The 14,004-nt window shown below is 41.4% G+C and overlaps 1 protein-coding gene across 6 annotated transcripts in view; it reads left to right on the top strand.

Annotated features, from left to right (window-relative positions):
• frem1a (Fras1 related extracellular matrix 1a) overlaps window positions 1–14,004 on the top strand; it is a 179,769-nt gene that overhangs the window by 57,127 nt on the left and 108,638 nt on the right. For all 6 annotated transcript variants that reach the window (XM_072258037.1, XM_072258035.1, XM_072258036.1 and 3 more), the window contains 4 exons: window positions 1,053–1,461; window positions 3,836–3,930; window positions 9,189–9,490; window positions 11,600–11,778. In XM_072258037.1, the coding sequence (XP_072114138.1) occupies window positions 1,231–1,461; window positions 3,836–3,930; window positions 9,189–9,490; window positions 11,600–11,778 (807 nt within the window). In that variant the 5' untranslated portion in view covers window positions 1,053–1,230. The remainder of the gene's footprint in view (window positions 1–1,052; window positions 1,462–3,835; window positions 3,931–9,188; window positions 9,491–11,599; window positions 11,779–14,004) is intronic.

Below are 14,004 nucleotides of genomic sequence, written 5' to 3'. Positions count from 1 at the left end.
AACAATTTCAAGCCACCGATGTTTTGATATAGTTGCATAATTTTGTGTTTTATTTTTTTCACATGAGAAGCAAACAGTGAGGTATTCATTTTTTAGACTAACATTTTGCAGATAAATAAAAGGTTTTAATTTTATCATGGCTCTTACTGCCTTGGTTGCTGTAAGACATTTTCTCAACAATGTACTTGTGTTCAAAATGTACGGTAGTCTTTGTAAGTCAGAAAGGCAGTAGACTTTAACATAGAAGCATTCACAACCAAAAATGAGATATGACCAGATTAGTCATTGACTACGGGACAAATAATTGGTCAGGACATTAAAGCAAACTTTCGCATTCTCCCTAGGGCATGGTACCTGGGAATCTTACGTTCACCTAAAACGGCTTATTAAATCTTGGTATAATATATGATGTGATATAGAAAAGATGATCAGAGAGAAGACTCTGTCTGCTTCCCTCTTCCTTTATGATGCCTTAATAAAGACCTGCCATAAGCATTGTTATTTACATAAATTTACAAAGTACATAGTTTCACCACTAAAATTAAAATTATTGTAGGTACAGCATTTGTTGACACACCAAATGGCAGAATCTCTCTGATTTCACTTGTTTGCAACAAGTCTTAAAGAAAATTAATGAAAAGTCACTATAATTTTCATTTTCTCAGTAGTTGTAAGTAAATTACAGAAATGGACAACAGAGAATTTACCTTTTTGTGATTTTGTAAAGTGAACCCTGAGCAGCTTGATGTATGGAGCTACAAAGCACAGAGCTATGCAGATTGGAAACAGACCCTCCTGCTCAAGTTGTCTGGAAGTAGAATGCACAGAATCACAGCAATCATTGGGATGTTATTGTCCCACATGGTCATTTCCTATTTTCAGTCCCTTGGAGATGTAGTATTCCTGGAAAATAGAATAGTTATTACTGAAAATGTGTGTGTTCAGAGGGCTGCTGACTGTGGTCTTCAAGCAGTGAAATAAATGACAAAGTTGAACTTCTATCTTAGAAACACATCACAAAGAAATATTTACTTATTACACATTTTTTTCAGGAATGAAGAAACTCTCACCTGAAAGACACTGCAGAAAACTGACTATCTAGGACAGGCCTAATGTCCAGGGAAGTCTTTCTCAAAGTCTGCTGCATCTTGATGGTAAACAACGTGGACATTAGTTTGTGAAGAGGTGTGGATTTGAAGGACTTATTCCTGAAGTTTTGATTCTGATGTGATGAAGCAACACTGCATAGAGAGTCCATTCCTCCTGCAACTGATTCTGTGGAGATGCGTTGCACCTTCCTTTGTTCAAGTGAATCATGGCATTACAGTTCCCAAGGGGCAGTCTGTGTTCCTCTCAGAGAAGAACCTGGTGTTCAACATCCCAAAGGAAAAGGATAGCTGCAAGGTGGAAGTAGTCATGAATGAACCAATAACACAACGTGTTGGGAAGCTTACCCCTCAGGTACGATGTTAATGATATATTCTAATGAGATATCATCACAGCAGTGTGGCAAGCTTGTGGAGTTTGGTTGGTGCAAAGATATGGATCACAGAAAGTAGCCGAAATAATTTTAATTCTGAATAAAACTGTCTGCTTTTTGGGGAAAATCAAAGCATCAAATGTTTAAAACTAGTTGGGCGATACAGGCATAACTCAAACTGTTCATAAGGTGGAAATGAACAAAAGCAGTGTGGGGGACAGGGTCACAGAAGTGGCTGTGATGGAAGAACGAGTAGGCAGGGGAAGAGCGGCCAGCCTCACAGACTAGTGTGAGCAAGTGAGTCTACTTTGTCCCCTCTGCTTGTCGCTGCTTGAGGGAGGGGTTGGAAACATAAGGCATGCAGAACTACCCCATTCCTGTATGGCAGAAGATGCCTGCAGCACCATTCATTCATTGGTACAGTGTGTCCATGGACTCGATGTTCATAACCCAGGGACAGTCTGTAAGAAAAAATTTACAGTCATAGAAGATTGTCAAGAAAATTAAAAGCACCAAATATGACTACAATATCTGTAGAGGTTCTTCTAGTTTCCTGCTTTGCCTTCTGTCGAAGATTGGCAAAACCAGTGTCTAGGGTGAGTAAAATACATTTTCCTGCCAAAGTCACAGCTGGGAATCTGAAGCCATTTCATATGAAAATCACACACAAAGGTGGTTTCCTGCACTTCAGGTCATGCCAGTGGTCATAGTGTTGAATGGGAAAGTGGTCCAGGCATTTCTATACATAATTCTCCCCAACAAGTCTAATATTTGCCTGGCAGTAGTTTTATGGACAACACTAATTGCATCAGAAAAGAAACAAAAGATGGAAGATACTGGAAAAAAAACAAAGAGGAACTCAATGCGTTGAGCAACATCTATCTGTGAAGGTACTTCAGGCTGAGACTCTGCATCAATAGAGTTTATAATACTGTATCAGTTGTAGTGACATCAATTTATGGACAGGGACTATTTCTGTAATTACCGAACTAAATTAGAAGCAATGAGATGCAACTACTGATAAAGGGGGAATGCAGAGAAAACATTCTTACCTTCAAGACATTAACTTGTCAATGCCGGTCAGGGACAGGGGATTATTTCTTTTATTCAGTCTTACTACACGGAGTAGGCCCTTCTGGCAACTCCCAAAAAAACCCGATCTCGCCTAACCTAATCGCGGGACAATTTACAATGACAAATTAACCTACCCGGTACATCCTTGGACTGTGGGAGGGAACCAGAGGACCCAGAGAAAACCCATGCATTTCATGGGGAGAATGTACAGAGACTCCTTACAGAATGATGCCAGAACTGAACTCTGAACTCCAGAATACCCCAAGCTGTAATAGCGTTGTGCTAACCACTACGATACCATGACGCCAAGTTAAAGAGGTTTAGGGTGGGATCGGTCTTGTTCTTAGTATTTTTCATGTGAACAGTTTATGTCAGTCAGATAGATGAAGCAGCCATGCGTTGGACTTGCATATCAGGTGCTCCTCTGCATACAGTTTCTGTGCATGTCTGTTCAGGCCTTTATCTGAGAAAAGGGAATATATTCCTTCTTCATTAACTTTTATGCTGTCATTTCAACTACAACACCAGCACCAGACGATATTAAATCCACAAAGTTGTTCCCAGAGTCCTGTTGTAATTTTGTATGCAAGTTAAGTGCCAAAAAGTTGGCTAAATTCTATGTTGACTGGTCAGGGTAAGGTAGATTTGACAACAGAAACATCTCTGAATTTTCATGGGAGGATTGCAATGCATAGTGATTGGTGAAAAGTCTAGCATTGATTATAGGTCCAATCAGTGAGCAAAAAAAAAATTCCAGGAGCCAATGTTTCTTAAACTTCTTTGATTTAACTGAATTGGCTAAAAATGTGTTCCTGCCACTTTTGGAACTTTGTCAGAAAACTAAGCACACAAGATCAATTCATCAAAAAGGCTCTTAAGCTGAAGCATTAACACTAATTCTCCCACCACAGATGTTAAGTATTTCCATCTTTTTGTTGTTGTATTTCAGATTTTCTGCACGCAGGGTATTTGGCTTTTAGTCCATTTGGCAGATCTGTAAAAAGTCCTGTGGGCTGTTCCCCACAATTTTATTTCTTAGAGAAATTCTCAGGAGTAGTTGTGTTAGACTCTTCCAACAGTGAGAATGGGAAATGTTCAATAGTGTGCTATGAGTATATTTCATTTAAAGTAAATGCACTTTATTAATGTTTAGATTAATTAATGCAAATAATGGTAAATTATCAAAAGTTTGCTTATTTTCATACAGAACAGAAATGCTTTACAACTGAGCTTCTTTGGAAATTTAACATCTGTGTTTGTTTACTGTTCCAACATTTTCAGGTTTTTGACTGTCATTTCCTACCCAATGAAGTGAGATATTCACACAATGGATGTCCAATTCTGGATGAGGATCAAATCCTGCTCAGAGTTTACAGGCAAGTAAAAAAGCAGGGATAGCAGAAAGGATTTGTTTGTTTATAGGGGAAAAAAAAACGAACTATGAGTTTGGTCACCAAGGCAATCATCTAACTTCAGAGGGATCTGAATGAATAACTACCGTCAAAAGGTTCTCCACTGAAGAACTGCAGAGTTGGAGACCGGTATAGGCAGAAGCCAGAGGAGCCTCTGCCCACATGGTTGCTGAGGATCTGGGGTGTGGGGAGTGCTAAAGTGAGTTTATCCAACAGGGAGATGGGTGCCTTGCGGGCCTGTCACCCCATCACCTGATCAACAATGCCCTGGAAATGGCACCAGCTCCCCATGAGGAATTGCGGCAGTGAAGCTCAGGTATCCCTCACTCTTCGAGTGGGATTTGAAGCTCTGACAGGAGTGCAGCATAGTGGAGGAAGGGACAGGGGCCTTACACCAGTGTGCTCTGGTCACAGGAATATATCACCTCAGTGATATCCCACTGGAGGATCATAGGACAACCTCGACCATGGTGGGCTATTTAGCTACAGCAGCAGTTCACGATCTAAAGGAGTGGTTCCACCCTTATTGGGACCAGCAATAAGAAGTACTGTCAATTTACCATCAGATTATTGGAGAGATTAGAGAACATGGGGGGTGGGTAGTTGGGTGCGCAAATTAGATAAGTGGCCAGGAGTTGGAGGGCCCTGTGTGTCCTGTAAGGATAGATTTCTGACATAGCTCAGAGCCAGGGTCCCAAGGGAGTAGGTAGATGTGGTTCCTGCTCCCACCCTCTATGCCATGTAGAGGGGCATTAAGAGAGAAGGGTCATTCTCCAAGCCCCGATAAAGGCTCCCTCTGCACTCTGCTGGAATCCCCGCATTCAGCTCAAAGTTCCTCACACAAAGTATTTTTTGTGGTATCAAACACATCAGACTTTCCGAAGTACCTACCTCCCTGACTAGCCTGAGAACATTACTCACGTGACTGATCATATCCAGCAATCAGTAAATAAGATCTGAAAAGGAGGAGGCCTGCTCAATAACTACTCCACCCTAGGGGGGAGGTGGTTTACTTTTAGGGCATTGGGAGGCTGTTGTACTACTATAATACACTAATACACCGGGTAGTAACTGGAAAATTCTGGATATTATTGTGTTATGTTTTGTGTGTGGTACCCATGGGGAGTTGTACTAGCCTGTTGGCCAAATGTCACAGTGTTGTGTCTTTCAAGTGGTGAAATGTTGTAGTGAGTGTCTTAAGTTACCTGCACATTAAAATCCACTCCCCTGCGGGAGGCGGGAAACAGCCCATGTAAAGAGCATTATAGCCTCTTCCACCATTTTCCGTTTAGCTGATGATGTTAAGGCACTAGTAGAGTTTAAACCTAATCCACAGGAGCCATCTGGTTTCTTTTCAGTCTTGGGTTGTCATGGACAGGGTAGACACAGGTATTGCAGAAACAGTAAACAGTGGGAGTGTGCTTCAGTAAAGAGGGCCTGGATGCACACTTTAGATAAGTTTTTGCCATTGTGTGTATGTTTGGCATCTGTTTGTCCTGTCACCTCGGGTGCTCAATTTAGATAAGTATCTGTAACGGAGTTTAGCTTGAAGGGCTTACTGAAAATTTAGTGTCCATTTTGTCTTGTAAATAAATAGTTAACCTAGTTACTGATAGTGAGAGCCTTCTGTCGCTATTCACCAAACCAACTGAACTGATATCACACAACAACAGCCCTAACCCTAAACTTGCGTCCGGTGCTCCCAATGTGGCCCTCTATATATTGGCGAGACCCGACGCAGACTGGGAGATTGTTTCACTGAACACCTATGCTCTGTCCACCAGAGAAAGCAGGATCTCCCAGTGGCCACATTTTAATTCTACGTCCCACTCCCATTCTGATATGTCTATCCACGGCCTCCTCTACTGTAAAGATGAAGCCACACTCAGGTTGGAGGAACAGCACCTTATATTCCGTCTGGGTAGCCTCCAACCTGATGGCATTAACATTGACTTCTCAAACTTCCGCTAATACCCCACTTCCCCCTCATACCCCAACCATTATTTATTTATATACATACATTCTTTTTCTCTCTCTCCTGTTTCTCCTTCTGTTCCTCTCACTATACCCATCCTCTGGGCTTTTTTTCCCCCCGCCCCTTTTTCTTTCTCCCTAGGCCTCCTGTCCCATGATCCTCTCGTATCCCTTTTGCCAATCAACAGTCCAGCTCTTGGCTCCGTCCCTCCCCCTCCTGTCTTCTCCTATCCTTTCGGATCTTCCCCTCCCCCTCCCCCTCCCCCTCCCATTTTCAAATCTCTTACTCACTCTTCCTTCAGTTAGTCCTGACGAAGGGTCTCGGCCCGAAAAGTTGACTGTACCTCTTCCTAGAGATGCTGCCTGGCCTGCTGCGTTCACCAGCAATTTTTATGTGTTGCTTGAAATTCCAACATCTGCAGAATTCCTCGTCTTGGCAAAGTAATACCGTACTATGGGCTACCTCTTGCACTACCATGGACTTGTCCCTGATTATCCTTTCCTTTGCACTAATGTTTGAACATCCCACTGTCTCATATAATTTATGATAGATAGATAGATAGATAGACACTTTATTGATCCCAAAGGAAATTGTAGTGTCACAGTAGCATTACAAGTGCACAGATATACAAATATTAGAAGAGAGGTAAGAAAAAAAATAAAAATAAGTGACCTTAAAAATAAGATGTACAAGATTTACAATCAAACTTTAAAAGACCACTTCCCTGGCTCTAGGTTGACTGAGGGTAAGAATGATCTCATTTAGCACGCTTTGGAGCAGCACAGATGTCTTAGTCTATTACTAAAAGTGCTCCTCTGTTCAGCCAGGGTGGAATGCAGAGGGTGAGAAACATTGCCTTGAATTGTCAGGATTTTCCTTTGTTCTACCACAAACTGCAGAGTCTCCAGTTTGACTCCTATAACAGAGCCAGCCTCTCAATCAGTTTATTAAGCCTGTTGGCATCACCCGTGTTGATGCCATTGCTCCAGCACATCACCACATAGAAGATTGTACTGGCAACAACAGACTGGTAGAAGATGGGAAGGAGAGGTCTGTATACTCTAAAGGACCTCAGGCTCCTCAGGAAGTAGAGGTGATTCTGGTGCTTCTTGGACACAGCATCTGTGCAGCGCTGCTTATCCAATTGGGAGTGCGGTCTGTTCAACAGGTAGACGACAGCATCGTCGACTCCAATGTGCTCTTTGTAAGCAAACTGCAGGGGATTGAGGGCTGATCTGACCAGGGGTCAGAGATAAGCCAGATCCAGCCTCTCTAGGGTCATGATGTGTGGGGTCAGGGCCACTGGAAGGTAGTCATATAAGACTTTCAGTCGGCCCTTCTTGAATACTGGGACACATGATGATTTCCACGCAGTCGGGACCCTTTCCAGGCTGAGACTCAGAATGAAAATGCACTGGAGAACTCTACATAGCTTCTCATCATACTCCTTCAGCACCTTGGGGTGCACACCATCTGATCCTAATGCTTTGCCATATCTAAGTTTTCCCAGAGCCCTTCTCACCTGCTCAGTAGTGAAGGTGAGTGCCTGATGACTGGGGAGTTGGTGGAAGGTGGGAGCTGGGGGAGGTGAGGATCGGGACAATAGCAGTCGGTATGTGGAGGTGTGGATGGTAGGTACAGGTCAAGGAAGGGTTGAAGACAGTGGCAGCCTGTATTGTTCATCTATGTGTTGAACTGGAGGGGGGAGGAGGGAAGAGGGGAGGTGTTGGTGCTGAAGGAGCATTGGGTGCCTCAGGACCTGGACTGGTGTGCTGAGGGGAATGTGAACAGGAGGGTAATCATCATACCTTTTGAAGAATTTGTTTAACTCATTAGCCCATTAACAACTGCATTTCAAGGCTCTACAGCTAGGCAAATTGAAGCCAGTGATGTTCTTCATGCCTCTCCACACCTCCCATATGCTACTCTGCCCAAGCTTGCTCTCCAGCTCTTTCCTGTATTCCTCTTTAGCCCCCTTGATCTTCTCCTTTATCTCCCTCTGCACATGTTTCAATTCCCCCCTGTCTCCTGATCTAAGAGCTCACTAACTGTGGTTGAGAAGAGCCTTCAGATCACTGGCAACTCATGGATTGTTGATTGGAAAGCTCTCGATGGTATTACTGTGTCCACACAGAAGTTGATGTAGCCAGTGATACAATCAGTAAGACAGGTTAATGATTCACAAAGGACATTCCAGTCAGTAACCTTAAAGTAGCCCTCTTCAAGGCCTCGATGGCCTCTGTAGGCCATTTCTTTACCGTCTTGGTGGTGACTACCTGTTGCTGTGCTTTGGGTTTATACAAGAGCATGTGGTGAGCACGATTGTGATCTGATCTTCCAAGCTGGGGGAGAGCTGTGGAGCTGTATACATCTTTAATATTTGCATACTCTTGTCCAGTGTTTTGTTTTCTCTTGTATGACGCTTGACAAACTGATCAAAGGTGGGTACGGTTGTATAGTTTATGTATGACTTGTGTCCTGTGTATTGATGGAACCTATGCTCAGTAGCTACTATTTTAGGTACCTCCTATACATAATAAAGTGGACACTAAGTGTATATTCATGGGCTTCTATTGCTGCAGCCCATTCACTTCAAGTTTCAATGTGTTCTGCACACTCTTCTGCACACGGCTATTGTAACACATGGTTATTTGAGTTACTGTTGCCTTCCTGTCAACTTGAACCGGTCAGGGCATTCTCCTCTGACCGCTCTCATTAACAAGGTGCTTTCACTTACAGAACTGCCACTCACTGGATGTTTGTTTTTGGTTTTTTGCCCCATTCTCAGTAAACGCTAGAGATCAGGGTGAAAATCCCAGGAGATCAGCAGTTTCTGAGATACTCAAACCCTGTATGGCAACAACAATCATTCCACGGTCAAAATCACTTAGATCACATTTCATTCCCATTGTGATGTTTAGTCTGCACAACTGAACCTCTTCACCATATCTGCATGCTTTTATGTATTGTGTTGCTGCCACATGATTAGCTGATTATGTATTTGCATATTTGCATTGATGACCAGGTGTACAGGTGTAGCTAATATATTGGTCACTGAGTGGCTATGGCTGTGATGCTGTTTTCATTGTACCTGTACTCCACCTTACTTGTACACATGATGATATACTGAATTTGACTTGACTTGAGATTACCTGTCATCAGCAACGTGGCCTGTTATTGTCCTTAAGAGAAGTCTTTAATTGTCCTAGAGTTAAGTATTGCCTGTGTTTGTTTTGTTTTCATGCAGATTTACTGAGAATGAAACCTACACCGAAACATTCACCCTCCAAGTTCGGTTACTTGACTCAGACTGTAACATTATCCATCTTGGTGCAACATCATTGGAAGTCCCCGAGTTTTATAGTTTGTCCAATCCAATTGACAGAAATGTGGTTTTGTTTGACTTTGATAAGTCGATGAATCTGGACTGTATTGTGCGGGTAGCTACTCAGGAGACGTTACTTCCTGCACATGGACATCTAGTCATGGGGAAGATCTCTGCGGAACAGGCTCATGGGGACCACCCTGGCTTTGTAAGCCAGAAGTTGAGTAAGCTTCCTTTATTATCCAGGTTATGGATGGACTTTAAGCTGAAATGAAGCCAGAATGAAAAAGCAGTATCTTTCTTTACAGGTTTGGGGAAATAGTTCTATTAACTTTCTGGAGCTACTTGCATTAATCTCCTGTTGTATTCTCCTCGATATTTTAATTTTAATGGTTTGGAATGTATAGTAGTGACTACAAACATAGAGTCACAAAGCTGTACAGCATGGAGGAAAGCCCTTCAGCCCATATTTGTCCATGCTGACCAAAATGCATATTCACCCTAATCCTATTTCTTAGCACTTGCCTCATACCCCCTAAACTAATTCATTTACCTGTCCATATACTTCCACAGCTTGATCAATAACCTTACTGAAATCCATATATATTACATCTACCACCTTCCTTCATCAGCCTTCCTCATGAATCATCAAAGAAATTCAATGAAATATGTAAGACAAAGAGATTAGAACTTTGCCCATTTCCAATGACTCCACAGATAGATTTGAGGGCCACTAATCTCTTCCTAGTCACACTTTTTTCCTTAATATACATAAAGAGTGATGAATAAATTGGTATATCTAGTACTAGCAACACAAAGAAAAATTCTTTGCAAAGAATTGTAATTTAAAACAAATAATATTAATAATGCTAAATTATTTTGGAGTAGGACTAAAATAATTAATAGCATCTTGCCATTAGGCCCAAGTCATGCTCAACAGGAGCATTATTCCATCACCCTTCTTGCACTGTTCATCACACACTCATCAATGAATGGAATTCCCTTTTGGAAACAGCCCAATAAATTAAAATGCTGAATTTCCATCTTCTAAAGTCATGCAATAGTTCAAAGTGATATTTTGTGCTTGATCCCAACTCTCTGGATTCTGCAGGAGCTCAATTTTGTCAATAATCATTAAAATTGTGCCTGATTTGAAGAGTAGTTTGATCATTGAGCAATTTGTGGTATCCCATTTTAAGGCAATATTTCCTCTCAAAATTATGACAGACGACAAGTAAGTTGTCTTTATTTCATCAAGGCATGGACTTATCTCTCATTAATATCAACAATGGTGAGTTTTCTCTATTATTTTGTGGCCTCCTAGCCTTTGGTGTATAATTCTATGGCACAATAGCATCCACCTCCTTTGGTGAGCCACAGTGACTCATGGCTATTTAACATGAAAATTATTGGGAGCACAGAAAACTAAATTACATACAGTATAACCAAGGAATAAGGTCATGCGTAATACATGATAGCTTGAACTATCCTGCTTCAGCTTACCTGTAAAAATATGTTTGCTTTGAAATTGCATACTACTTCTTCTTCGGCCTAGTGCAATTGATATTTGAGAGTTTTTTTACTTGCCGCAAGGAAACACTCTAAAATCAATTTCCAGAGTATTCCATGTCCCCCTGAAAGATTAATCAGGCATTGCTGGAGTGTATTCATTGCCTTAGGACCTCCAAAGTAATTTCTGCCTTGGGGAGCATGGGATGATGTAATTCCCAAAGCAATGTTCCTTCCGAGCCATTCCATCGCATGGACCAATTGTTGTGAATATTGCCACTGAGCACTGCAATGACCATATAGTCTAAACAACACAATGCTATGCTGGGACACTGCAGGTAAAAAAATTACTTGCCTAAGTCCTTGCATCAAACCTATCACAACAAGCCCTTCCCAATTTCCACTCACCCCTCAAATCCACAATACCCCAACACCTCATACCCAGTTGATCCCCGAGTGTGCAAACCATTTTTCGTCCTTGCCATCACCCCAACATTTTTGATGCAAACTACTTTACCTCTCAAACATGTGGAAATCATTCTTCATCGTCATCTCCACACCAGTACCAGAGTATATTTTCAGATTTATCTGTTGTACATTTCTAATTTCTTTTTGGATACTCCTTTGCATATTCCAGTTTTATCATTAATCTCAGTTATTACATAACTAACCAGAAGATAATATTATCATTTAAACATAGCAAGCTGGAGAAATTTTTCTTAATCTCCTTGCATGTTGTTTAAGCATTTTCCTTCAGAATTACTAAACTTGGAAGGGATGGATTTTAATTGCCATATTAATCAGAATGCTGTATTTTCAATCAGAGTGGAATCTGGAGGAAAGCCATGGAGATTTGAAGGAAGTGCACACTTTTAAAGTGAGCTGTGATGAATTTCTCACAATGGGTCTTCGCTATCATCACCTCAGCCCCCCTTCTCCTGATATTGACTACATCGCTATAAGATTGGATTTGATCGACAGCAGAAGCAAAAATGTGCACAAGGTACTTTTTTTGGTTTGCTGTTTATAGTATGCAAACTTTTTATGTCTCAAGATGATGAATAATGGTTATAGTTGTGGTTATGATGTGGTTAACAGTTAATCATTGACTCCATCAGCTTTCTGGCTCATTTCCTTCCCAGTGAAAAGAAACTTGCAGGAACTCTACCTTCATGAAGAATGTAAGGTTAACTCTTTCTGTTTAATGATGTACATTATCTGGTGAAGCATAAAGGAATATGATAAATTTTGGAGATTCCATTTCTTTCCATTAAGCAATTCTTATACCTTTTTATTTATTGTATCAGCCAATAACATCCTCCCCATGTAATAATAGGGTTCTGTTTCCGATAATTGTTCAGAAATCGAACACTTAGGTCAGAAATGTGACCATGAAGGGAGTTCTGACATGGCAAAAGATGCTTGCAGTCCTGCAGCAATCGGAAAATCCATACTACTTGTGTCACAAATGCTTGCTCATATGTATGGAATGAAAGGTGAAAACCTGGGGAGGGCCTGTAACTTCTCTGTGCTTTAGTGACATTTCCAAGTCAACTAAACAATATGATAATTTTTTAAAAATCCAGACTCTTAGGGTCAAGAAATTCATGAATGACCATTCTGGGCAATCAGAGAGGGCTAAGGATCCTCAGTAATTGGGTTACATTACTATGGAGTTGGATTAATGTCGTAATGGGGGAGGGTGGTTAAACATGAGGCTGCAAGAGTTTCTGCCACTTGAGGCTCCACATTCAGTAATTACATATTTATTTTTTATTATTGTAACTTATAGTATTTGTTAAATCTATACTGTACTGTTGTCACAAAACAACAAATTTTTACTGTACATTAGACAACAAACCTAATTCTAATAGTGAACTCAGCAAGTCAGGCAGAGTTTCTTGGAGGGACAAAACTCTCGATGTTTCAGGCTGAGACCCTTCATCAGGATTGGAAAGGAAGGGAGCAGAAGCAATAATAAGAATGGGGTGGGGGGAGGAGTTCAAGCTGACAGGTGATAGGTGAGACCAAACGAGGGGGAAGTCGGGTATGTGGATGAGGAGGGGTGTAAAGTAAGGAGCAAGGAGGTGATAAATAGAAGAGATAAAGGGCTGAAGAAGAAGGAATCTAATAGAATAGGACAATGGACCATGGAAGAAAGTGAAGGAGGAGGGGAACCAGATGCAGGTGATGGACAGGTGAGGAAAAGAAAAGGGGCTGAGAGAGAAACCAGAAATGGAGAATGGAAAAAGAGAGAAGGGAGGGGGAGAGTAACTACTGGAAGCTGGATAAATAACTCTCCCCTTCCCTCTTCCATGTTGTAAGACTCTATGACTCTACGACACCATGTCAGTCACTGTGCATTGAAAGCTGTTAGGGCAGATGGTGACATTCTATTTCCCCTTCTGTTCAGAACTTGCATGGAATGCATTAACACAAACACAAATGCATTAAACTCATCAGAAAGGGGTGCACTGTTGTTGGCAATGCTGCCCAACTTTGTCTGGTAGGTCATTATAGCATGTAAGCCCTGTCACAACCGACAGGTAGTCTTGATTTTGGACTGGTACTCCCCTTTGTATCTCTGATATCTTTACAAAGGTTATATTTTGGTTTCTTGTATACATCAGGTTTACCCCAATTTGATCATCGCAGTCCTGGACTTCAGTGGATCTCCTGGTTCATCCATGGTTATTAGATTGGCCTCTTTGGTACAAAGTCCTCTACACATCTACTGATAAGGCTATGACAGTGTTGGCATACCTATCAAGATTGGCTGCTGAATTTTTGACTATGGTCTGGTTTATGACTCAAAGCAGTCACATAGAAGTTCATCTATTTCTACAGAACAGCACTATGACTTTCTGTACTGGATCCTTATGTTTCAGCTCTTGTTTGTAGGCAGAGAAATTGAACACAGCCTCCAGTCAGATCCATTTAAGATTTGCCTTTCTGCTTGTCTTCTATTTTTGTAATCAGTGTCTGAGGAAGATGGACACAATGACACCATTTCCAACCCAGATATTTTCAGCAACAGAAAAAAGGCTGTCCTTTCCATAGATCAGCTCAGTTTCCACACACTCATTGATGTCTCAGCTTCAAAACATTCACTAATACTCTTTTGGCCCTCTGACATTGGTCTGATATACAGTATGCCAGCTGGAATGGCATGGCACATCCCAAACCAAGCAAAATGCTTTCTCATAATAAACACACAACTTATTTCCAA

Source organism: Mobula birostris, chromosome 5, assembly GCF_030028105.1.
Source record: "Mobula birostris isolate sMobBir1 chromosome 5, sMobBir1.hap1, whole genome shotgun sequence".
In the NCBI taxonomy this organism is placed as follows: domain Eukaryota; kingdom Metazoa; phylum Chordata; class Chondrichthyes; order Myliobatiformes; family Myliobatidae; genus Mobula; species Mobula birostris.
The sequence above is the reverse complement of the archived record's forward strand: the minus strand, read 5'-3'. Positions and strand labels throughout refer to the sequence as shown.